Source organism: Vicugna pacos, chromosome 26 (assembly GCF_048564905.1).
Source record: "Vicugna pacos chromosome 26, VicPac4, whole genome shotgun sequence".
Lineage (NCBI taxonomy): Eukaryota > Metazoa > Chordata > Mammalia > Artiodactyla > Camelidae > Vicugna > Vicugna pacos.
In genome coordinates, this window is record NC_133012.1 from 5672677 (window position 1) to 5698544 (window position 25868).

At 50.9% G+C, this 25868-nt stretch overlaps 1 protein-coding gene across 15 annotated transcripts in view; it reads left to right on the plus strand.

Annotated features, from left to right (window-relative positions):
- The first annotated feature begins 2074 nt into the window (after positions 1-2074).
- The window catches only part of FGFR1 (fibroblast growth factor receptor 1), a 45521-nt gene continuing 21727 nt past the window's right edge, over positions 2075-25868 (plus strand). For 6 of the 15 annotated variants that reach the window (XM_072950217.1, XM_072950215.1, XM_072950216.1 and 3 more), the window contains exons 1-2: positions 2624-2756; positions 10313-10491. In XM_072950217.1, coding sequence (XP_072806318.1) covers positions 10401-10491 — 91 coding nt within the window. In that variant the 5' untranslated portion in view covers positions 2624-2756; positions 10313-10400. Of the gene's footprint in view, positions 2757-2940; positions 3072-10312; positions 10492-25868 lie in introns of those variants that run through there. The other 9 variants (XM_072950223.1, XM_072950224.1, XM_072950228.1 and 6 more) reach the window with 5 other exon arrangements.

A 25868-nucleotide genomic window follows, 5' to 3' on the forward strand; every position in this document is an offset into this window, starting at 1 on the left:
ACATGTTCTTCAGCCTTGTCTTTTGGGTTCAAGATACTCCTAAAATGCTTCCAAATCAAAAGGCAAAGGGGCTGGATTTAAAACAAACAAACAAACAAACACAAAAATCCTATTTTGAAGAATCAGAGAGTGGAAGGGTGAACTATTCTCTTTCAGTAACAAAGTGGGAAAACAGCTGGGTGTTAACATTAAATGCTGGACTGTCCATGGCTTGTCGTCCCAGCCATATCCCCTCGAATTGTATTTCTCTCAGGTTTGAAACCAAGTCCACCAACAAGAAGCATGATGGAACACCTCCTGAGTGGACCCCTAGGCTAGGTCAGATCCACAGATGCGATCCTGGCCTCCTGGCCCTAGGACAGTTTAGGAGCTGGTTACCGAGAAAGAGTGAAAATGACAACTAACAAATTTAAGTTTCAAATCAGTGGAATAGACCAGAAGGTCAGTAGGGGCCCCAGGCACTGGGAGAGCTGGGATTGGCTGGGAAGGCCCCTCCAAGAGGGGGAGAGATGTAAGTTTGGCCTTCTTACAGGCCTGGAATGAGCATTATTTAAAATGAAGACGGCCTGTGGCTGGGCAGCTTATATGAAAGGTTAAATAGAGTTTCATCAGGAGCCGAGGGGTTGAAAGATGAAGAGACAGGCTCATAGGGGAATTAACCCTATAAGCAATGACTGAAGTTCATTTATTCCACAAATATGTGAGTCCCTGCTTTTTATTTCATTTCAAATTTTTCATTCATTCACATATATGTATTTATTTACTCTTCAGTCAATAAACATTTATTGAGCTCCTACTATGTACATGACACTACTATGTGGTGTCACTATTCTTTTACCTGCTAGTCAAATAAAGAAATAACTTGGAGATCCTTTTCTTAAATTGGTTTTTGAGCTTCCATGATCTCGTAGGTTTAAGTAGGGTGAGGATGGGGGAGCAGGTGCTACCGTGAACGTACACAGGAACTTTATTTATACCAAAAAGTAATACTTTTGGTGCACTGACGTCTGTTATTTTATTTGATTCTGGTGACAAGCTTGTGAGGGAGTCCCAACCAACTGGTGGGAAATGTGTAAACAAGTCGTAATATTTTTCAGATATATGACTTGTCTAATATCACACAGTATATAAGTAAAGGACCAGAATGGTGGTATCTTTCATACTGAGGGTGGCATACTTCTCAACCTACTGGTGGTCCCAACCTGGCACCATGTGTGCTGGAGAAAAAAAATAGACTCTTTGCTCCTTCCTGGGACAGCCTGATTCCTTAAGTCTGAGTAGGTCCAAAAATTTGTATCTTTCAGAAGTTCCCCAGAGGGAACCACTAAGTTATACCTCTCTGCGGGAAGACCAGGGGAAAGGGCATTTTAGCCACTTTTTCTTGGGTTCCAGAGAGTACTGGAGTGTGAGCTGGGTGGGCTCTGATTAATTTCCAAACCAACAGCACCTCCCAACTTCTCTTGCTCCCTTGTTGCTTCCAGAACCTTCCCTGATGGCTGAAGGCTTCTGGAGGCCAAGAACTGTGCTGTAGAATTTACAAGACCAAGCTCCCGGAGGACCACAAAACCCGGACTGTTTGGCTGGGAGAAGTGAGATGGAAGAGAAGGGTCTCAGGAGGAGAATAAATACAGCTTCTCATGAATAAAAACAGCTTGGATTTATTGAGTAACTATGTACCAGGCCCTCATTTAATCCTCAACTCTATATGGACAGTATTATTAGCTCCCTTTTACAGATGAGAAAACTGAGATGTAAAGAGAGAACATCGTTTCCCCGAGGCAGAGAGTCAGACTCCAAAGTCCGTGCTACCACGGCCAACCCCAGGACACAGCGTCTCCCCACCTCACCCCCAGTTGCTCATCTGTCTCCCGCCCGAAATTCGGGCGCCCCTCCGGGGGTGCTCAGATGGGAGACATGCGCGCCAAAGGAGGTCAGGCCGCAGAAAAGGAGCAGCGGAGCGCGGGGCGGCTCAGCCCGCTCCCCCTTCTCGGGGGCCGCATCTCGGGAACTACAAGGCCCAGCAGGCAGCTGCAGGGGGAGGAGGAGGAGGTGGGACCAGCGCGGGCTGGGAGTGAGAGAGCAAGCCCTCGCGCCTCGCCGGCGCACAGCGCTCGGAGCGCTCCTGCGGGCACTGGTGCGGTGGCCTCGGCAGCGGGCGACGGCGAGCGGGAGTGCGAACTCTGGTCCAGCCGCAGCGCGAGAAGGAGCCCGGGCTGTGCCCGGAGCTGGGCGGCGACGTCCGGACCGGACCGACACTCAGCTTAGCGCATTGCGGCGACCTCGCCTTCCCTGGCCGCGAGCGCGCGCCGCAGCTGGAAGAGCGGCGGAGCCCGAGGACTTTTCTCCGGTCCGAGGGGCGCCCCGCGGGGCGCACGGGACCAGTGCGGCAGTCGGGCTCGCCGCGGCGCCGGGGCCCCCGCAGGGCCATGGAGCCCGGTCTGCCAGAAGCGTGAGGGCCGCCGCCCGGTGCTGGAGAGGGGGGCCACCGGGTCTGGAGACCCCGGGCGGCGGACAGGAGCCCTCCCACCCGCCCCGCCTCCGGGGCACCAGCTTCGGCTCCATTGTTCCCGCCCGGGCTGGAGGCGCCGAGCCCCGAGCGCCACCGGGAATCGAGCGCCGGCCGCGGGGCTGTCGCGGCCCCGCCAGGACCCGAGCGGAGCCCGGGGGCGGCGGGCCGGAGCCGGGGGCGCGGGCGCTCGCCCGCCCGCACGAGCCACGGCGGACTCTCCAGAGGCGGAACCGCAGCGCCGAGTGAGGTAAGAGCCGCGGCGGCCCCAGATCCAGGGCGGGTTCGGCGTCCCGAGCGGCCCCCGGCGCCCGAGCCTCCCGGCTGCGCGCTCTCCCTGCAGCAGCGCGGTCGGGTCCGGCGCCTCCCTCCGCTCGTTACCCGCCCCCCCTCCACCTCCGACTCCCTCCCCAGCGCTCGGCGCCCCCCTTTTGTCTCCCCTCCCTTCCCTCCGCTCGCGTCGCCTTCTGCGCCCCCTCCCCGCGCTCGTCCCGCCGCTCCTCCTGCCGCCCAACTTTTCCGCCAACTCGCGCCGGGGAGCTGGCGAGGCGGCGGCGGCTCGGCGGTGAGTCCTGGGAGGGCCGGGGCCGGGGCCGAGGCGGTGGCGGCCCTCGGTTTCCTGGGACTGGGGAGGCAGGCGGGAGCGGGCAGTGAGATGGGGTTGTGTGTGTGTGTGTATGTGTGTGTTGCATTCCACTCCTTCTCTTTTTAGTCCACTCGTGCGGACTCACCCCAATCCAGCAGGTAGCTTCGGGTGGAACGTTAAAATTCCGGGGTGTTTCTAAGCCCTTTTCCACCTCTGGGAAAATCTGGAGTCGCGTTTACGGGTGGGAGGGAGGCTGGGGGCCTGAAGAGGGAAGGAAGTGGAGGGGTAGGTTAGCTTCGCTTCGAATAGGTTTAAGGAGGTGTCGTCACCAAATGGCTGAATCTGCTTTAGTGGAGAGCGAGAAAGGAATTCCCTTTTCCAGAGGCGGTTATCTTCTACTTAGTCCATCTCTGAAAGGGTCGGAAGTCTGGGGAAGGGGAGGGCGCCCAGCGGGTGATGTTAAGCCCCATTATGGGGCCGGGGGGGAAGGGAATGTTCAATTCCAAGCTGGTTCTGGGAGGTGGGGGAAGGGATGAGGGATTTGTCCGGTGCGGTTCACTCAGGAGCGATGCATGTTGCTTCTCTGGCCCAGAACCCTCTGCCCTCGCTCCCCTTTCCCGTTATGTTTGTGGTTGGGAGAAGAGGGGCTGGCACCCTCATTTGCAGAGGAATTTATTGACGTTGTGGATGGAGTTCATTTAACACATATCCTTTGAAGGCAGCCAGACGCCTTTGGGGTTGGGGGGGAAGCGGTGAAGCCTGCTTCTCCTTTCTGGGCCCAGAAGCTTTAGCCCTTTTAAAAGTTTCTGCGGTGTTTTCTCCCCCAACACTTTCCCCCCCACTTTCCAGATGTAGCCGCCGCATCTGGTTCCGCTTCACCCCACCAGAGTACACCGCAGCCACATTAGCTCTTCTCCCTTCCCCCTCCCCTAGATTAAAGCTGAGATCCTTCAACTTGTCCTTACCACCTCGCTCTTTAAAATTTCTCAAGACATAGGGATGAGACCTGGGGATTTGGGGAGAAACGAAGTTACCCTGGATCCCAAGTTCTTTAGGATCTGATGGTGGTGGTGCTTTCTGGCTTGTGGAGAAAAGAGGCGTCATAGGAATTGGGGTCAAGGTTTTAGGCGATAGCACATGTGCTAGAGGTGGCCTCTTTGGCCATCGGTCTGACCCGGAACTGGCCCTGACGGACGTTTCTGGAACCAAAGCATTGCTTTTTCGTCCCTTCAGTTACAGCTGGAGCAGCGGGAGCGTCTGACCCTGTCCGGAGCCCGCGCCAGGTCTCCGGCGGTGGCAGTGGCGTCACACGTCCCTTTTCCACCCTCCCTGGAGCGAGCTCGGGGCGCAGCAGCCAGGGGCGAGGGAGGGGGGCCCTGGGGCTGGCCCTCCCTGGGTGTTTTCAAGGGGTTCTTTGGGCTGCAGCTCCCGGAAACTTAAGTGGGGCATTTTACCATGTCAATACCGGGGACAGGTTTGAAAGGGGTTGGATTGTTGAGGGTTTTTTGGTTCTACCCTTTGAGGTAGGAAAGCACCTTCTGGTTCCAAAGTTGCGGGAGGGTGGGGATAGTTGGTCTCTCACCCTCTCCTTTCCAGCCTCTTTCAAATTGAAAACACTTCTCTGGTTTCCTCCTTTGGGCGGTAGTTTGGAGGCTGTAATGAAATCGCACTTTCTCTAGACATGGTAATTAAGGTGACTGTTTCCTCCACAGATGTGCCCTGCCCTTTGCACCTCCGGCCCAGGGCTTTTTTTGGAATCCCATCTAAATTGTAGAACCTTAGCCTTGAGACGGTTGAGCAGAAGTGGCCATTTCCCACTTTGGCCCAGGCTCCCAGTTTCCTCTCTGAGGCTTGTTTAAAAGCTAAGTAGCAGGGCCCCGGGGGACGTGCCTCTGTCTGGCTAATTACCCCCAAGCCTGGGTCAGCTCCCTTCCTTCCAGTGACCAGGGAAGAGCCACTGTGGAGGACCTAGCGACCTTACTGACTGTCTGTCCTCATGGCCTGTCTCCCTAATGGCTTGTTTACATATTTCCCCCCAGTTGATCGGGAGAGGCTCCAAGGCTGCCACTGACACCCGGAGGAGCGCTGGGTGTTTGGGGACAGGGAGGCTGCGGGGGCCTGGCTCCAGCTGGGATGCCTGTGTACTGCATCAGTGACGAGCTCCTTGAAATATCTGTTGCATTTACTCTTAGTCATAGCTGGGTGTCAGCTTTTTAATGAGGGCCATCCGGGTGGGGAGCCACTTGGACGGTGTGCTTTCATTGCCTGTGCTCTGACCATGCCCGTAGAAATGCCCATATTGGAGGCAGTTTCACAAATGGGATGTGGGCCAGAGTGGGCACATTTCCTTTGGCTCCAAAGTAGGCAGTCTTGGGTGCTTCTTTTCCTTGGCTCCTCGCCATAGAGGATGTGAGAAAGTTCCGTGAGGCACCCTCAGAATAGCAAGGGAAGCAAAAGCTCAGGATGAGATGGAGAAGGAACATGGCGGATGCTACGGCCCTACCCATCTTGATGGGGAGAGGATTGGAACATCCCCAGGCACCCCTAAGCCTGGTCCAGCTTTATTCCTGGTGGACCCCAGAGGCCAGGAAAACTGAGTTGAGCATTGAGTAGGTAGACCAAAAAAAGGCCATGGATTTGCTTTTTGTTGTCTGCTTTTTGTTTGTTTTGGATGTTGACCTGAAACAAGACTCCTCAAAGAGGAAATTTGCTCCTCAGAGCTTGGGGTTGGAGCAGCCTCTGACCGTCTTCTTCTTGCCTCCATGTTTTAAGTCTCTCATCAAAATGGCTGTTAGTTCAGGGCTAGGAAAGTTTGCGCCTGTTGCTCCTGGAGGAAGAGGAGGTAGAGAGAAGTGATTCAAACATCTTGCTCTGGAAGGGCCTCGCATCACTTGAGATGAGTTTAATTTCCACTTGGGAAATACGTCCTGCCTTTGTCTTCCCGAGAGCTTTGTGCAAGGTCTGAGCCAACCAGGGGCTGGTGGGAGTCCAGACATAGAAGATTTAGAGAACATTCTGGTGTTTCCAGAGAGGATTAAAAACCAGACTTGGGCCAGGATATTTGCTTTTCCCCCTAAGGCCGCATCTCCCTTAAACAGAAATTCTCTCCTCACCACCTCTCCCCGCTTGCAATGAAAGAAGCTATGTTTGGGTTCCAAGTAAAGAGCCCTTGCCTGTGTGAACACCTCCAAGAATATGGCGGTGGTCCACTGGCCCATCCTGTTTTCAGTAGCGAGGATGCCTGGATTATGGTGGAGCAGTTAACTGTTTCACTTATCATTACTCAATTTTTATATACCTCACTCCCGAGGACATTTGGGCACATTTTTACAGGGACTCAACATTTTTAAATTACCACTTCCCTTGGACCAACTAGAATTTTGGAAGCTGAGCTGCATACATTTTTTTTTTCTTCAGATTTTTGTTAAGTACTTGCCCTTACTCTCAACAGTGAGTAGAGAATGCTCACTTTGGAGAAAGGCGACCATTTCTGTTAAGAAGTTTTATTCCTGTCTAAAGGGATTAAAGTTTTGGCATTACTTCTTCACTGCTCAGGAATCAAGATGTTTAGAAAAAGTCCGGGTTGGTACGTTTTCAAATAGAGTTTGGCTGGCTAACAGGGAGTGCATGATGGTTTTCTCCCATGTTGTCAACTTCTTTTCTGAAAGCGCTTCTGTATCAGAATCCTATATAGAGATATATATATAGAGAGAGAGAGAGAGAGTATTGTCCTTGCTCTTAAGGTGCTTGCAGCCCCGTGATGTTTTGGGAAATTCAGAGGATCCTCCGAAGACCCAACATCCTGTAAAATGTCATACAAGCCACATGGAGTCTCAGATTCTCTAGGAGCTGCGTTTGAAATTAAAAGGGAACAGGTAGACACCTGCACCCCAATGTTCATAGCAGCACCATTAACAATAGCCAAGACATGGAGACAGCCTAAATATCCATCAACAGATGACTGGATAAAGAAGATGTGGTATATTTATACAATGGAATACTATTCAGCCATAAAAACGGCAACTTAACATCATTTGCAGCAACATGATTGTTCCTGGAGAATGTCATTCTAAGTGAAGTAAGCCAGAAAGAGAAAGAAAAATACCATATGAGATCGCTCATATGTGGAATCGGGGGGGGGGGAAGAACATAAATATAAAAGGGGACAGGTGATATTCATTTTCATTAATTACTTTGTTTTGATTTTAATCATATATTTGATTTAGCCCCATATATGCGAAATATTATCATTAGAACATGAAATCGGTCTAAAAAATTATTGGAAGACTTTATGTTCTTGTAGGTATTTTTCCTTTCTAGTGTATCCCAGCTCACACTAGCCACGTTTCAAGTGCTCAGTAGCCACGAGTGGCCATCCTGTGGGACAGCCAGGTCTAGAGACTAGGGTGTGAAGGGGGATAATGAGAAATGCCTCTAAAGGAAGGAGGTTCATGTCTTCCTGTGCCGAGTACTAAAGCCTCCTGAGAGTACTACCAGGAAGTAACTCAAAGCACAATATTTATACATAATTCCTTACATTTGATTAGTGCTTTCGAGACGAGAGAGCAGGTACTTTCACCCACGCTGCCCATTTGATGCTCAGAACCCCAGGGGATGTAGACAAGGCAACTATTTTAGGTCCTTCTGAGGACAAGTGGGAAACCTGAGATACCATGTGTCCCCCATCTCCCACCATTCCCCAGTGAGGACCTCTGCACCCAGAGGGGAAGCCAGGCTGCCGATCCCAGGGGATGTGACTGATGCCAGGAGGCTGATGGAGTCAGCTGCTGTGTGCACCTGCAGGGCTACAGGTCACATCTGTCAAGCAGTGAAGGAAGGGGACTGTTCCTAAGGGATCTGAAGAATTCATTAATTAGCAGAATGGGAAGGAGGTGGCAGTCCCAGGGGTCCTAGACAGTGAGTATGTGGACTAGGGGTTCATGTCACTGTGTTTCCTGCAATGGGGTGTGTGCCCACTTGCTGCTCATACCAGGAGTGGGTGCCCGGGGGCTGGGTTTTCTGACCGTCGTTTGTCTTACAGATGTGGGACTAAGGGCCCAGAGGGGAAAGAGAGGAAGAGACTTTTGCAGGGAAGCTGCCAGATTAGTTTGAAGTGCATTAATCTCAGAGCTGAAAGAGGGCAGCCGGCAGTGAGACCACACCTGGGAGGAGGTGGGCAGGCTTTTCAGGGGCCACAGTGGCCGAGTGCTGGTGGAAGCTGCCTGTCTGCCTGGGAGAACAAGCTTCATCCTCTAAGGATGATAATACCACCCTTTCTCATTGGACACTAAAAATTCATTCCTGACTCTGGCTGCTCCTGCAGGGCTTAGGTGCTAAGTCAGGTGTCGCTTTCCGCCTGCATCTGTTTGGTGTATCTTTGGGAGGAGATGAGATGTGGAATGTGGGTTAGGAGGATGTCCTCTGGCAAGCATTGCTTCTGTCCGCAGCCAGAGATCCTGCCCCATCCTGTGTCCTACGTGGTACATTGTGAGCTGCTCCCAAGGGTCTTTCTCTCAAGCAAAGGAATTGAGAATCAAGGCTCACCTGTCACCAGAGTTGCCTCAGATCTGTCCTTATCTATGTGGTTTCCTTGTGGCACAGACACACCCTTTGGAGGAAATGAGTTCACATCCCATAGAGCTAGGTTTGATCAACCCCTTCATTGCTTCCACCCTGGCCTCCAGCATCGGAAGACCCAGGTGATGGAGCCACAGGGCTGCTGCTTCCTCGCTGCATCTCCTTGGGCAAAGCACTCAGCCTCTTTGAGTCTCAGTTTCCCTACTGCTTAAAGGGCCAGAAAAATTCCTACCCTGCCCCCAATAAGTTTATAGCAAGGAAGAAATGAAGTTTTACTAGTCCATGCTCGGCACATAGTAGGTCTTCAGTAAATCCTTGTTCGATTATGTCTCGTCTAGTCCCTTTCCTAAATTTAGAAAAATGGAAGAGAAGTGTTTACTTCTCCTTTGATTTGAAGGTTTTTTTTGTTTTTTTGTTTTTTTAATGTTAGGAAAGCCTGGGGAGGGAGCTAGCGGTGGTGCCTGCGTCTTCCCACCGGCAGGGTCTTCCCACTGGCAGGGGCTGGTGAGCGGAGCCAGGAACCCGGGGCTTTTCGGCCAGCCGGGACTGACTCACTCACTCACGAGGGGCCCTGTCTGGCTGGGGGTGGGGGGGAGGCCGGGCCGAGCACCACATTAGGGCATGTTCCGGGGAAGTGGATTCTCTGAATAACTTGGATGGTTCCCTGGTGTATTTAGGACAAAAGCCACCTGGGAGACGGAGGCGGTCACCCCGACTGGAGCCCAAACGGCGCCCAGAAAGTCTCATCACTTGGTACATGCTGAGCAGCAAAGACCTGTGGTTCCCAGAGACCCTGGAGGGTTGTTTTAAATGTTACTAGTCAGGGTCTGAGAAGGATCAAGGGCTGCAGTCTGTGCTCCCCCCCCCCACCCCCCGCTTCCCCGGGCGGGCGTGGGCCACCTCTGAGTCAGGGCTCGCGGGAGCCCTCCTTCCTCAGTGCGACCTTTCCCCACTTCTGGATTCATTTCTGTTGGACAGTCCGCCGTCACCTCTCAGCATCGGGGAGGACTGGGTCCGCCTCACGGTTCCACACTCGGAGATCCTTTTTAAGCAGTTGGTGAGACTTGTGTTTGGTAGAACCAGAGGTCCCTGGGAGGCATCCGGATTTAGAGACGAAAAGAATCTTGGAGATGGCTTATTTCAGCTTCCTCGTCACACGGGTCCAGGGAGGGTCGGCATCTCGCCCGGTTCCCATTCCCTGGTTTGGGGCTTATTCCATAAGCTTCATCTCTCTCTGTATCCCTCACTGAATGGTTGGGGTGCCCTAGAAGGGGTGAAGTCTTCTACTGGGGGAGTCATCCGCACACCCACGTCTCCTAGGGGACCTTCCTGAGGCTGTTCATTTTCGCAGCACAAATGATCTCAGGGCTCATGCCTCGGGAACCTCTGACGATTTTCCCAACAAGGGAAACAGTCCCCACTCAGTAAATAGTTGTAGGACTGAATTAACTTACTCCTTTGTCGAATTAAGGCCGATAACCTCAAATTCAGCACTAGGGCAGGACCACAGTTCCCTTCTTTGTTGCCTGAAGGAGTAAGTTATCCTAACTTAGGGTGGCTGTGTGACACGCTTTACCTCTTTCTCTCTGGGCTCCCTGCCCCCATGCAGACCCTCCTCACTTCTTGGGTTCTTCTCTCCCCAGGGTCAGCTTGCACAGGAGAACCAAGCCCACAGCAGAGTCTCCATGGAGATGTGGAGCCTTGTCCCCGACCTCTAACTGCAGAACTGGGATGTGGAGCTGGAAGTGCCTCCTCCTCTGGGCTGTGCTGGTCACAGCCACGCTCTGCACGGCCAGGCCGGCCCCGACCTTGCCTGAACAAGGTAAGGGCCTGGGCTGCGGGTCAGCCTGGGCTCCACGCCCTCGGAAACAGGGTGGTCCGTGGTCCAGGTCAGACGTGACGTGGCCGACTGGGAAGGCTCCAATCCATGTGGAGCAGAGGGCTCCTGGCCTGGAGGAGAGACTCCCAGGTTCCTTGGGCTGCTTGAGGCCTGGCCATAAACGTCACCAGCTTCATCAGAGGTTGGGTCATGGAGGACATCCATCTGCCAGGAGTGACACAGCCAGGGTGGTTTATACTTTTCTCCTCCTGAAATAAAGAACGTCTGATTGGGACCCGAGGGCCAGCTCCCTAACCTGGATGATGTATGAGACGGGGTTGGGTGATGCAGTGGGGAGTGCGTGACCTATGGACTCGAGTTTTGAACGTGAATCTGGTTACAGGGCTCATGGAGGGATGTGGGAGCTCCGTAAAGACCTCTGGCTTCTAGAAGATTATTCCAGACTCTCACATCTGTGAGGGGCAGATCTCTTGCCTACGTGCCCCCCATTGTATCTTTGTTGACGGAGTCTCATAGGCCGTTTGGAGGCCTGATGAGAGGTTTGCTTTGGGTATGTATTGCTGAAGGAAATGGAAGAGATGGAAAACTGGGGAGCATTATTGGCCGTGGGAGCTGGGAGGGACGTACAGTTTATTGGAAATTCGAAGCAATTATTAGTAACAGGAAGGACTCTGCCCATCCCCACCACCTCCCACTCATGGGATTTTCTGTAGTTGGAAAAATAACTTCATGGAGATTACAGGTACAGCACACCTGCTGGCTTTCGAAGGTCTTTAAGAACTAATATTTGGGCATTTCTGCTGCCAAAGGGTAGTGTGACTTGTGACTCAGTGGCTGATGACATAAACAGAGGAGGTAGGCAGGCAGTGGGTAGGGGGCTCAGGTGTGCAGGTGATGTGGTGGCTGCATTTAAAGGGCCATCAGCCTCACTGCCAGGACGTGCTAGAATGACGAATGAGGAGTGCGAATTTTTGTCCACTTGAATGGTGGTGGAGAAGGAGGAGGGAAGAGTGTGTGGACCTTCTAGAAGGTACACTGGCTGGAGCAGGCAGATGCATGTGGCATTCCGTGACAGAACTGAAGGCAAGGCCTGACCTAGAAGTTGATGAAGACCAGAGTAGGAGGGAGCATCTCTGCCCCCAGGGAGTTCACTATCGGGTAGAGGGTGACAAGTACCGAGACAACTAAATACAAAGTAGACCGTGTTTAAACCACACAGCAGAATTATAACACAGTGCAATGGGAATGCCAAGGAAGAGGGCATTTGAGATGGTCTAGAGGGATGGGTAGGGGACCAAAAGGGAAATGAAGGGTGTTCCAGGTGGAACAGCATGAGCAGAGGTGCTGAGGCAGGATGTATAAGCTGTATAGAGAACCACCTCCCTGGTGAGCAAGGAGTCGTGGAAGTAAAGCTTGGATTGAGTTAGTTAGCATATGCAAGACCTTAATGCCCTGCTCTGGAAACTGTGCTTAAATGGGGAGATACTGGGAGTCTTGAAAAGTTCTGAGCTGATAATGACATGATCCAGCTTTCAGATGTTCAGGCAGCTGAGTCTGGATGGATGGGATGAGGAAGTCAGATGGACCTATGGGTGAATCATGCTCGGGACTTGCTTTGACAAATGACTCAAACACACTAAGCCTTAGTTTGCTTATCTTTAAAACAGGGACCAGATTAAATGAGATAATCCAGATAAAGCACTTACAGGGGAAATGTTAGTAGTTATTACTGCCTCTACCACTGTTGCTAGACTGACGCGTCAGTTAACTGGTTGTTTTGAATGTCTAGCTTGAGAAAGAAAGGGTAGGGACTCTGGTAAAGGATGTAAAGGAAGGAAAAATGGCAGAGACACCGTAGAAGTGGAATCTGTGGGGTTGAGTAGGTTGGATGTCATCTCTGGGGGACTGATGAGAGCAGAGGGGAGTGAGTTCGGCTGGGAGGCTTGTGCGGACTGGATGCAGAAGCTTTGGGTCAGCCACAGCGTAAGACGGTGGTGAATCCAAAAGCACGGAGCGCCTGGATGACGTTTGAGAATATGAATTTATGGTGGACCCTAAAGCATTTTTTTTTTAAACTTTCTCTAACAATCCCTTTTGCAGCCTGAGAATGGAGGATGGAGAAAGGGAATAGTAGGTATTGGACTGGCGCATCTGTAAGCAGGAAGGGGGTGTCCAAGGGTCCAAGCGTAAGGAGTTGGGGGAGGAGATGGACACTGAAGCGCCTGGTTGTGCATCGGGACAGGGAAGGGAGCCGAGGCAGTGATGGAGGGTGGAGCCAGGGGGCTGGAGGTCTTGCTGAGAACAAAGTACAGGTTCCAGGAAGGGGTGGGACTGGGCCGGAGAGGTGGAGGGGCTATTAGGCTCCGTGGCAATGAAGAGTGAAGTTAGACTACTATTTTTAAAAGCTCAACTTAATTGAGGTAGCATTTACATTCTACAAAGTGCACCAGTTTTCAGTGTACAGTTCGATGTGTTTTGATCAATGTAACGTCCCACGTAAGTACCACCCCAATCAAAATATGGAAGATTTCCATCCATCACCCCCAAAACCTCCCTCGCACCCTTTCCCGCACTGGACTCAGGCTATCACCAATCTACTTCCCACCACTGTTGGTTAGTTCTGCCTATTCTAGAATTTCCCAGAATGGAATTACATGGTGAACGTGTCTCCATTCACCTGTTGGTGGCCCTTTGGGTTGTTAACACTTCAGGCCTTTATTACGAAAACTCCTGTGAACATTCGAGTACATATCTGTGGGTGTGAGTCTTCCCTACACTGCCGTGGTTTTAATTTTGGGCCCATTTCTTACTGACTGTTGGCTCTTGGTGGAAAAGTTCTCTCTGCGCCTCCATCAAATGTACTGGTCATGATAATCTCTCCTAAGGTCATTGCAAATATCAGGTGCAAATGACACAGTCAATGAGCCGTAAGTGGGAGTCCTGTGGGTCCCTTTGCCCACAGGGGATGCTCTAGTGAGGAGCTTGTTTCCTGGATAGACCCAGAATGTCTTAGGATGCAGAGGTGGAAATCCACCAGACTTGGAGATCGAGTCCCAGGTCCCTGTTTGGTTGTCAGCCCCTCTGGTGGTTTGGCCTCTTCACATTGATGATTCCTTCTGAGCTCTGTGAGAGCAGAACTCAGGCCCCACCATCTTCAGAGAACTGCTGTGAAATCCATCCTAAGGGAAAGTCTGTCTCCATCCTTTGTAAACTATAACGTATCTCATAAATGTAAAGTATTCCCTAACTATTAAATAACAATGCTGCTGTTGTCCTCCAGAAAAGGCTACAATTTGGGTGTAAAAGGTTTGCCCAAAAGTTTAAAGCCAACCACCCAAAACCTCTGTCACACTGACAGAGCTTTTCCCCTTTCGAAAGTTTTGCTGTGAGTGTGTGTGTGTGTGTGTGTGTCTCGGGAGCCCCTCCCCCAGTCTGCAAATGCTCCTCGGGGAGTGGGGAGGGCCTGGAGTTCCTGGCTGTCCTTGGAAAGTTGATTTAATAAGGGTTCCAGGAAAACCAGCCTCCCTCCTTCCCTCCCTTCTCCTTCCCATTCTCTAGTTTGGGATCTTAAAGAGGCTCCGCTTGTTTCAAACCAGGCTTTGGGGCGGGGGTGGGACAGAGGGTGTGGGTAGACTACCCCTTTAAAAAGATAAGCACCAGCTTGAAAGACACTTTGAGCTTGAAGAGGCTTGTTTCTGTGTATTTTTCCTCTCTTTTAGACTGAGAGTTGGAGAAAAGCAAGTGGATGAATCCAAAACTGCTTGCAAGGCCACTTCTCATAATTGGGGGTGGGGGGTCCTGCCCCCCTTTTCAGCAGTAACCGGGGTTAAACCCCCCAGGCCCCATGGTGGAGGGCACCGTATGAGTCTTGCAGCCTCAAAATACTTGCCTACACGCTCAGAAACCTGCAACTAATAAACGATTTAATGGCTGGGGTTTTACAGCTCCTCCCACCTACCCAGATTTGAAGGAGTCTGGTGGCCGGTTGAAGGGGGAGAGGTTACACTTGATGGAAAAGCCGCACGTTTCCATTTCTGGCTGTGAGCCCCCTGGATGCCGGGCGCCACAAAGCAAGCCTTTGTCTCTGCATCCTGCAGAAACCTGGGCCCATGGGGGAGAGGCTGCAAGTGTGCCAGAGAAACTGCCCCAGCTTCAAGTTTAGTCCAGGGCCCTGGCTGCCCAAGGCACCCCCACAAGGTGGTCCTGCAGCTGTCTTTGGCCCCAAGGGGTAGGCATTGCAGCCTGGCTGTGGGGGGACCTCAGATATGTACCAGAGGGCATCCCACCACGAGCCTCGCACAGGCTGTGATCCCACTGGCTGTGGCTGATTGGCGAGGCCGGGGGACCAATGTCCGGAGGACCAGTGTCCCGTGGCTGCCCCGGGAACATACAGGAGGGCTCCTCCATCACACCCGGTCCCCAGCATAATTTCTCCTTGTGCAAAGAACCTGTTTACTTCTAATTCACACTGAATGTTTAAGAGAAGTTTCTTCACCCTCTGCCAGAAGGCGAGTGGAATTACACGGCACATAGACTGGTGTGGGGTGACCCCCTTGAGAACCAGGGTGGAGGATTCCGGTCTGTGGGAATCTGCAGTGCGCTTGGCTGCCCGGTTTTCCCAGGGGATCTGCTCTCTGCCACATCCCAGAGAGAGGTGGCTCTGGAAGGGTGTGTTTGCAAGTGTTCCGGGAGCTGAGCTTTGCAGAGGGCGGGGGTAGGGAGGACCCAGCCTGTGAGAGCATGAGAGGGAGGAGGGTGGAGGCTCACGTGTCCGCTTGACCACGCTGGGTGAGTGCAGCAGAGCCACCCCAGGGCCGTGTTCTTGGCTCCGGCTCCCGCATTGCTACACCATTAGCTCCACCGATTTTCCACTCTGGCTTTGCCAGCCAGCTCCCCGAAGTCAGGGAGGAGGAATTTCTCAGGGAAGAACAAATGGCTGTCCAGAGCCCTGGCTGGGGTGGGGGAAGGGAGGGAGCCCAAACAAAGAATCAGGCTGGGATGCTGTCGCCCGTTCCTCCCCACCCCCCACCCCGGTTTCTGGGACCCCCTGGAGTCTGGGGTGAGCAGGAACTGGAGAGAGAGGGCCAGAGAGGTCTTTGCGGGCCCGGCTGGGACGCTTGCTCCTGGTCAGGCCGAAGCAGTGAGTGATGGCTTGTGTCTGGGGCGGTGATGGATGGCCCGGGGAGAAGTGAGTTCTGGGGAGTCATTACCCGGGAGGGCGAGGTCCAGGGTCAGAGAGCCTGACCGGCAGCTGCGCCCTGTTTTCACAGTACCTCGTTCCTTGGAAGCCACTGGGGGCTCCAGCTCAGTCTATAGACACCACCTCTGCCTCTTCCCTCCCTGAAGCCTGGCCACGGGACAACTGTTTCCCTGCTGACCGGGAGGGAGAGTCCAGCTGCTCTGGCACTGCCGGTCTCCCAGATCCAGCCGCCCAGGCCTCCCTGCTCATTCTGGAGCAACGGTCCATCTGCAGACTTGTTGCAGGCATTCCCTTCTCTGCCCACCACCTCCCCTGCCGCAGCCCCCCTCCCCACGTGATTCCCCTGAAAGTTAACTGCTCCACCTGGGCTCCTAAGGCCTGGGGTAAATCCCAAGCTGCGTCCTCTTAGGAGAAGCCTTCTGGAGTGTGGGCTGCTCCTGAGCTTGGTGGTTTGCTCTGACTCACAGCTGGTGACGGCCAAGTAGTGGGGACAATTGCCTAATGCCTCCAGGGTGGGCTGGGTGCCTCTTGGTGGTACCTTGTCCTGTTCTCAGTTCACATCGACTCTCCCCGTCCCCTTGCCAGACGAAGTGCCCAGTGCCTTCATTTAAAGCCTTTCTCCTTGCAGACGGGGCTGCTGGGCACAGGCGTCTGCCCAGCTTGTTCCAAGCACTGAGAAAGTTGGCTGGAAACCCAGGGCTCCTTCCTGAACTGACATGTTGTGTGGTGGCCAAGCCTCCTGGGGCGGGTTGTGTAAAAGGAGGTGAATACTGGGGCAGCGGGGCCCTGCCGTGTTTCCCAGGCCCTGGGTGTGTAGGCGCATTGAGCCCCAAGTGGGTGAGAGGGTCAGGGAGTTCAGCAGAGAGTGGACATTAGTGGTGATGTGCTTGGGCGGGGAAAGGGGTTCAGAACTGTCAACACTGAAGCTTCAAATACTTAATCAACCAAGAAAGTTGAATTTAGAGCTTAGGTCTTCCTCTGTGTCCTCCAGGATCGAAAACTAGCCTCTGGTTAATGGTCCCTTCATTTGTTTACTGATTTAGTTTTCTCTTTTCTTCTTTCCTTCCCTCTCTTCCATCCATCCATCCATCCATCCGGCCAAACAAGACTTCTTTTTTTCTGGTTGAATACAACGTACACATTCATACACAACCATTGTTTATTCCAGTCTCTGAGCTGGGATTTTCCATCCCTAACCTCTTCTCCTTTCACTGTTTGTAATTCTTGCTCTTAGGTTAAAGTCTAGCTTGGGTTTAGCTTAAGGTGTAGCTTAAGGGCCACCTCCCTCTTGAAGCCCTCCTCTGCCTCCAAGTTAATCACTCCTTTTCCCCCTTTCTGTGCAACTTTCAGTCCAGCACTTTACTTTCCCTCCCTTACATTAGATGGAGTTTTTAACATGTGGCTGTTTCCTCCACTAGACCAAAGTTCTGTGCAATCAAAAAGACTGCTTTAATTTGTTCTTTTAAAACATGGATATTTTGATACGTAATCTAGGTTTATTGTAGAAAATATAGACTTGTAAAGAGAAAAAGGAAAGCTCTTAACATTCCCTCTTCCCAAAATAATCACTATTAACAGCGACTATTTCTTTAGAGTCTTGTTCTTGCATTTAAAAATTGCATTTTCAAAAATGGAATTTACACATTATGTCCTGGTTTGTACCTTAAGTGGGTACTTACTGTCATGCAGAGATCTTTCCATCATGGTTAAATAACTACATAGTATGCCACTGTATGGGTGTGCAAAATTTATGTACTCAGTCCTCTACTATTGGGCATTTAAGTTATTTTCAATAATTTGCACTTAAGTAACATACTTTTGCAAATAAAATTTGTCCAGGTGTTCATGTATCAAAGGATATTTATATTCTGAAAGTTTTGATTACATACTGCCCTAGAAAGGTAATACCAGTAAAGGTCTTTTAAAATAATAATAAATACTATTTATTTCATCTGCACACTCCACATGCTTTACACATTTTTACGTCTTTACACTGATACCATGGCCATTGGTTTTATTCCCATAATCAGATGAGGAAACTGAGGTTCAAGAAGTTAAGTAATTTGCCTCAGGTCGTCTAGTTGGTGAGAGGTGGGTGTGGGATTCAGGCTCAGGTAGGTCTGAATCCAGTATTTTTTTTCCCAGTGTATTATACTATGTCCCTGTTTCTCCTCCAAAGTCAGACAGACTAACACTGGAATTTAAACATGGCTGGGTCAGTCACCTTTACCTCATAGGAATCAGGCTCCAGGTCCCTTTCTGGGATGGTACGTACGTGTGTGACTGGGGTAAGGGCAGCTGGAGCCGCCTGCCTTGTGTCCTTCCTTGTGTGACACTCTGCTCTTGGCCGCAAGGTTGTGCATCGGTCATAGGTCTGTGAGCTGCCCTAATGAAAGCGGTTCCCTGGCTTAGAATAGTCACTAGAACAAAAACCCCACTGAGGCTGCCTCTTCCACTGTAGCTGAGACCCACTGGGAGAAGGTCTGGCATCAGAGGTCTCTGAAGTGTCAGATGCCCCACCTGAGCTTTCCTTGTAGGTCACACTTATTCTAGAATATAGTCAGATTGCTGGGGCGCAGAAATCCACCTAGATTGCTTCTACATTGGTCCAGCAATGACTGATGGGTGGAAATAAGCATGTTAAAAGGTTCATGAAGCCTAGGGGAGGGCATAGCTCAGTGGTTGAGCGCATGCTTAGCATGCACGAGGTCCTGGGTTCAATCCCCAGTGTCTCCATAAGAAAAAAATTAAAAATAAAAGGTTCAGGAAGCCTGAAGCATTAGCATTGTTTTGAGGCTACCAGTATGTATGTATGTATGTGTCTATATATATATATATATAAAGTATATATATATATGTATTTATATATAATTTTAAAACATGAAGAAATACAAAAAAACAGTGGGGGAGGAGTCCTAAAATTTTGTTTTTCTTAGTGTTTACATTGAACAACTTAATGTTTTAAGCAAAAATATACATTACAATGTAGTTGGGCTAGTCACTGAATAATTATAGGACTTTAAAATATATATATTAATTTGTGGGATACTGTCTTGACGTGGGCCCCAGAAATGGGACACAGATTTATGGAGAGTTGTCTGGTAAATGTTTTCTCAGTTTTGTCAGTAACTATCTGTGTAACCTTTGGGGGAAAAGCACGAAAATCCTTGGAGGCCGGGCTTGGATGGGAGGCCCGGGACAAATGCCACCCGCTACCCCAGCCTCATCACGGTCAGGCCCCCATCCTGACCAGTGTAACTGTTACTCCATAGAGGCAAAAACAATGAGTGACTCATTGAAGAAGCGTCATCCAAAGACAACCTCAAATAAGGACATAAAACCCAAATTATGAGGACATCTGAAGCCACAGGAGAGGGTCAACTTGACCATCGTCTGCGGGCTGTGATGTGTGTGTATACAGACATTGTGAAGGCAGGGGTTTTGTTCTGATTTTTCATCACGCCTTAGAGGAGTGTCTGCTCCAAATCAGGTACTGATTAAGGCTTTTGGAATAAATGAATGCATACATGAGCACACAGGGAAGTAACTATCCCTTTTCTTTCCTTAAAGAGATACCTACAATTTCTAGTTTAAAAAAAAAAGAAATAAAATCCTTTTCAACAGAAAGATAAGGAAAATAGGTGAGAAGTCGTTATTGCTGCCACGTAACAAACGCTTTGTACCACCTGGTGCAGTGGTTCTCAGATTTTCCTAGCAGGGACATCACCCAGGTGAGCTTGTTAAAACCCGTCACCTCACCGTCCATCCCCAGAGTTCTGGACTCTGAAGCAGGGCCCGAGCAGGGGAGTTCTATCAAGTTCCCAGAGGATGCAGATGCTGCCGGTCTGGGGACCACACTTTGAGCATCTTTGATATCAGTGACTTCTCACCCCCAAAAGTCTGTGAGGGAGATGTTGTTTCCATTGAATGGTTCATGAAACTGACTCAGAGAGGGCAAACAGGCAAACACCTGCCAAGGTTAAACAGCAAAAATACATGGCGGCGCTTGAGTTCGGACGCAGGTCTACCTGACATCACTGCCTAGGACTCTAACCTCTGTTCTGGGAAGACTGGGGAGGTGAGGCTGGCAGAAGTAGACTGAGTCCGTTTGCCTGGAGGCATTGGGAGGGAGGAAGGACTAGGGCTAGAAAGTTGTCTAAAAGCTTTTTCTGGAAGGAAGGAGACTCTCTTCCTGGCCCGCCCTCCTCCTGCTTTGCTGGGGGCTTTAAGTCAATTATCACTGCCTTTGGAATGCTGATCACCTCTCCTGCCCTTGGAAGGGTCCTTTGGCATTCAGAAATATCTGCCCCTTGATTGTCAAACTTCAGGGTTTACTTTTGGAATTAAGGTTTATTTTCCTTGGGTTTTAGGAATTAGCTTTTGAACCTTAGAAGTGTCGGGCTCCTTCACTAACCTCCTGAATGAAGTTCTCCCCTTGGCATCCAAAACTTTCATTGATGTTATGTGAACCTCAAGACCATATTAAGTTCCAACCACTCAATTTTTTTCCATTGTGATTTTTATCAGCTTTAGCGGTAAACATTTATCTAAAATTAGAATGTTTCATGTTTCAATTCTGTTTTGCTGTTAACTGCAAAAGATTAAATGATTTTAAAACACGCATAGAACAAACGCTATTTTATAGTCATGTCTCCATTATTTCTCTGTATTTACACATATAGATAGGGACGTCTCGACTGATGATCACTTGTTTAATAAGAATAACTTCTAGCTACTTGGATTTGAAGTCATTATTCCTTTTTTTCTTTTTTTTTTGGCTGGAATGTCATTAAAAAGTCATATATCACTTGTAAAGTAATTTTTAAATTTTTTATTCTTTTAGAATAAAATCTGGTGTTTTAACTTTAGGGGGGAAAAAAAACCCTATATGCTTTCAGCAACTGTGAAGCCAGAGAGATCCCGGTTGGATCTAATTGTCCTCCCAGCCCTTCAACCCTACCCTGAAGCCCCTCAATGAAATGATTTGATCCCTACCCATCCCCCCAAAAAACCTGCATTAATGCCTGAAGCGTACACTGGAAGCAGCATTTGTTTTGTAACGTTACCCCTTTCTCCTACCTTCAGACCCCCAGTCTGTTTTTTTTTTTTAAGTGTAGTTGATTTGTAAAGTTTCCCAGTCCATTTTTAACATTGATGTGCGTAGCCAATTCTGGGGCTTATCACGAGCATCAAAAAAGGACAGTGAATAAATCCTCCCAGAACCCCCGGGCTCCCAGCCTTCTGCCAGTCACTTAGCCTCTTAGCAACTCTGTATCCTCTGTTCTTCTTCATCAAAATAAAATTCCATTGTTTTAATGTGTAAAAGATGCGGAGGGATTCTTCTGGGGAGAATGTCTCTGGCCAGAGGGAAAAGATGGCGAGAGATGTTTGTTGAAGGTGCTGGTGGCCGGAACTCTGTGACCAAAGAGCATCCCCTCTTCTTCAAAAATGAATGCGAGGTCTCTTGGTCTCTGGCCACCCCTCACACCAGAGAGAGCCCTGGGCTGGGGGGGCGGGCGGGGCGGTGGGTGGTACTCAGCTCCGAAGGCCCAGTGGCACCGAGATGTGGGTTAGAGCTGTAGGGAGCCTCGCGCTGGACCAGTCGGCCCTTCCATTTCACAGTTGAGGACACAGAGGCCGAGTGGGGAGATGACGTGCCCGGGGTCACATGGTCAGTGGCGGGGCCAGTCACCCCCGCCATTTCCATGTAGATACTCTGCGGTTACAACCACCTGTGGCTCAAGCAAAGTTTGGGACTAAGTGGTTTTTCCAAGGATTTCAAGGCTCTCATCCCTTAGGACACACCGGAATGTGGACATTGCCCAGAGTGGGAACCTCCCCCAGGAGCCTCATGGTTCAAGACCCCTCTGGTTGTGTGAGTGAAGGGGTCCCCACTGCAGATGCTGTCCCCCCCAAGCCTTGATCCTGGTTGCTCTACCAGCTCTGTGCCTGACAGCCCTACCCACTCAGGTAGCAAAATCCCTAAACCACGCTCTTTCAGCTTCTGAAAACAGTACTGAACGCTCAAGTCTCACGGTGCGTGTGATGGGGAGAGAATGACTATGTGGTCGATGGGTCCTGGGAGTCCCCGCTTTCCTGCCAATCTGTGGAATAGACCATTGGTTCCAGATTTTGACGTTTCATGGGTCACATTTCCCCCTGGTATTTTGGGCTGACAATTTACTTTGCCACTTAAGAACATTTTTTAAAAACCCAATGCTGTCATGTCCACTACCATTACCATTTTTATTGTGGTAAAATATACATAATGTAAAATTCACCATTTTTAAGTGCACAGTTCTGTGGCATTAAGTACATTCACACTGTTGAGCCACCATCATGACTATCCATCTCCAGAACGGTTCACCTTCCCGACTGAAACTCTACCCATTTAAACGCTTAACTCCCCAGTCTCCGCTCCTCCAGCTCCTGGCAACCACCTTTTTTACACCACTTCCTTTTAAAAGGATATTTATCACCTTTATTCTCATAATGTAAAAATAAGGGGCATTTCTTTAACATTGGAAAAGAAAATAGGACTTTATGAAGAGCCATTCTTTTGCCCACGGCAGTGGGCGGTGACCCAGACCTGCCATCCATCGGACAGCCAGGGAGGGTAGATGGCAGACCCACTGGGCTGCCGAGAGCTCTGGTGTATTGTGCAGAGGTTTGGGGGGGCCAGAAGGCAGGTTCTGAAACAGCTGTGGCCTCCACTAATTTATCAGCAAGTTTCAGGAGCGGCAGCTCTTTCCTACCCAGCTGCTGGTGTTTCCTTCCCCAAACCAGCTCCGCTGAGCCTGGGGGAGGGGAGGCCGTGCAGAGGCCCTGGGGGTGGGGGTGGGGGGGCCATACATTCTTTTCTTCAAGGAACCTGACCGGACTTTAAGGTCAGAGCCTGGTGGAGTGGGAGCTGCGGGGCTACCTCCTCACTGTCCTCCCTCCCCCTACTCTTAATGATCTTTCCATTACAGAACCCAGACCAGGAAGTGCATGACAGGTCACAGCTGCAGACACATGGCTGGGAGGCCTGGGCTGCGGGCCAGTGGTGGGAGGGTCTGAGCTCCCCTTCTAGCAGCGGGACCCCTGCACATACACGCACGCGCGCGTGCACACGCACACCCCACTTCAGCTAATTGCCCGGCTTTTCCCTGACAACTCAGTGGAAGGTGTTGTTCCTTCTGAGTTGCAACAGTTGTAACATAACTTTTGCTTTGAGTTTGGGACGTGATTTTCAATAAAGTCAGGGAAGACCCCCACCTGAGCATCCCGAGCTGCTCAGTTTACATCCACATAAGTGTGCCTACCGGGCTTGAGTCGGGGGAGTTTTCCATCATTGAACAAGGCTCTCCAGCGCCTTCTCCCAAAATAGGACCCACCATGCGTGGCTCTCGAAACTTCCCAGGTGTTCAGGGCTGTTGCAGGATAGTCTTAATGCTGCCAAGATGATCAATTTAACTCCTTATGATTCTATCAAAATGGCCAGGCTCAAAACATTTGTGTGTGTGTGTGTGTTTGGGGGGGTCAGTTAGAGGCAAGAGCGTGGGCTTTGCAAACACACGGACCTGAGTGAGTAGAGCCTCCCTGGTTTTACCATCGACACTGGAGCCAGCTCCTTCCACTTACAGGTTTACTCAGAAAGTGTTCATTGACCCTAAACTGTGTCCGAGGGGGGCAGTTGTCACACAGGAGTTTCTGTCTCCACTGCCAGCTGTGTTGTTGGCTTTCTTCCCTGAATCTGCCAAGGCTGATTCCTCTGGTGCCAAATGTGAGCCAGTGACACCAGCTTCTAGGAACCGGGAGTTTGGGCCTCCCTTCCTGGTAGCCGCCGGGCACCTACCTTTGCTGGTCTTGGGTGAGTGGATTCCTGCACGTCTAAGGTGAGCTTGCCTCCGCCCAGGGCTGCTCTTTCTTCCTGGTAGAGGTAGGCAGGAGAGCAGCCAAGGGTACCGGGAATCCTTGGAATCCTTTTGGGAACTGGGCGCAGGAAGAGTTTCCTTTTCGGCTTTGCCTGGAGCGTGTCTGTAAACACCTGGGGAGAGAGGCAGAGGGGAAATTTCTTTTAAAACAACTCCTGGGCACATTCCTTTGTTAATCACTTAATTACAGGTCTTCCCCCCAGCCTGCAAGCGTGCTCCCCGTGGTGGGAGGTATTGGGGAAGCAGGGGTAGGGGGGCCCAATCCCTAGGAGGGAAGAAAATCCAGGTACCACGGAGGCTTCAGGTAGAAGCCGGACTCCAGTCTGATGCTGGGTTTCCCATCACCGCATCTGTTGGAAGGTGTGCACGAAACTGGCCTCCCCTCCCGATTCCTTCCTGGGGAAGCTGGTTTTGGGGGGTCTTGGAGTGGGTGCAGGGCCCCCGGCTGTGGCTTTGGCCAGCGCAGGCAGCTCTGCAGTAAATTACAGTGACGAGGTGGGACACACAAAAGCCCCAAAAGCTTTTTTTAATAAAAACAAAACACAAGTCCCGGCCCCAAGCCCCTGGGCTGCTGAATGGTGATGGCTTCCTGTCAGGATTAGCCGGGCCGCCTGGGCCTGTGTGCGCTGCCTTTCTCCTCAGGAAATACCTTTAGTAAGCCCCGGTGGGGTCCCCATGGCAACGCGAGAGGGGACCTGCTGACTGGGGCCATTCAGGTCCCATTGTTCCCCGGCCCCTTTGTCGGGAGCTGTGTCGCTGCCCCTCTGGCAAACACAGCAGTTTGCACCGCTTTGTCAGGCTGAATGTGGCGCTTTTACATTTTAATGGGCTCTTCTGGCAATGGCCCATTTGCATGCAAAATGCTTCTTCTTACTTCTTTCCCTCTTTTCTGTCAAAAAAACACCATCCTACACTCCAAGCCCCCTGGGTCGGGGCCTGGTGAACGCGGCTGGGTCAGGGTGTCAGAACCCACTAATTGATTTGGAGTTCCTGTCTCCCCTGCCACACATGCCTCTGCTCCCCATTTCTGCCGCTTTCCCTGTCCCCTGGGGACGTTCAGGGAATCACGTGACTGGAGGGCTTCTCGGTACCCCCCATCCTTGCCGGATGATAGCTGTTCCCCAGGATTTCGGCGAGATCTCCCTCTGGCCTGGCCGGACTAAAGTAAGTTTTCAGTTCCATTTCAAAGCCAAAAGAACGTATAAAAACCTCTGCAGAGGGCTCCTGGAGCCCTGCTGGGCTGTTCTGTGTTCCTTTTAAGTTGCTTTCCAAGCCACCCCGAGTTCCTCCCCACTGCCCACAACTGCCCCCTCATTTATCTCTGGGGAGTTAGTGCCAAGACTGTAAACAAGCCTGGACCACCAGTTCCCCCACGTTCCTGAAGAGCATGGCCACTCTCCCCTAATTTTCTTAGCCCAGAAATGCAAAATCAAAAGGATTTCCTAGGGATGACCTCAGTGGGGACCCCAAGGCGTCACGCCTGGATTTTGTTGGGGGCTGGTTATCCAAACACTATGTCCTTCCCCTTCGGAGTGTGGAATGATAGATGATGCTGCCCCTGACCTCAGAGAGTAGAAAAGACATATTCACATGTATGTATATATATGTGTGTGTGTATATATATATATATATACACACACACATATATATATATAAAACATGTCTATTATATATACATATGTGTACATATAATGTATGTTATATATATACTTATATATAACAGCTTGAATGAGTGCATGATAAAAGCCACGAAAATTTGTAAGTCCCATTAAGAATGAGATGGAGAATGGAGTTGAGGAGGTCTCCTCCAGAGAGTGAATTTTCACATCTGGGGAAGTGATGGGGAGATAGGAGGAGAAAAGCATTTTGGGAGAAAGCAAAAGAAAAAGGGGCAGAGAAGATGTTAGCTTGGCTGCAGAGATGGAACCAGGGGAGCTGGGGGGCGGGGAGAGCAGGGGAGGTAGTTGAGTGGGCCCAGGTCCTGGAGGAGGAGGAGGAGGACCAAACCGGGGCTCTTGGGGAGCGTGCAGGGATGGATGCAGAGAGCCTGCGCTGAGGGGTCAGCACTTGAGAACCGGACAGTCTGAGGATGTGTGATCAGGCAAGCTGGCCCAAGTGAAGGTTTGAGAGCCCCTTTGCCTGATGTCCTTAATCTTCTCAGTGGAGTCAGGCAGGGGTCATCTGCGGCCATCAGCTCAGCTGTAAGCTGTACTCAAGATGAGGGGCTTGGGACCAGAGAAGGT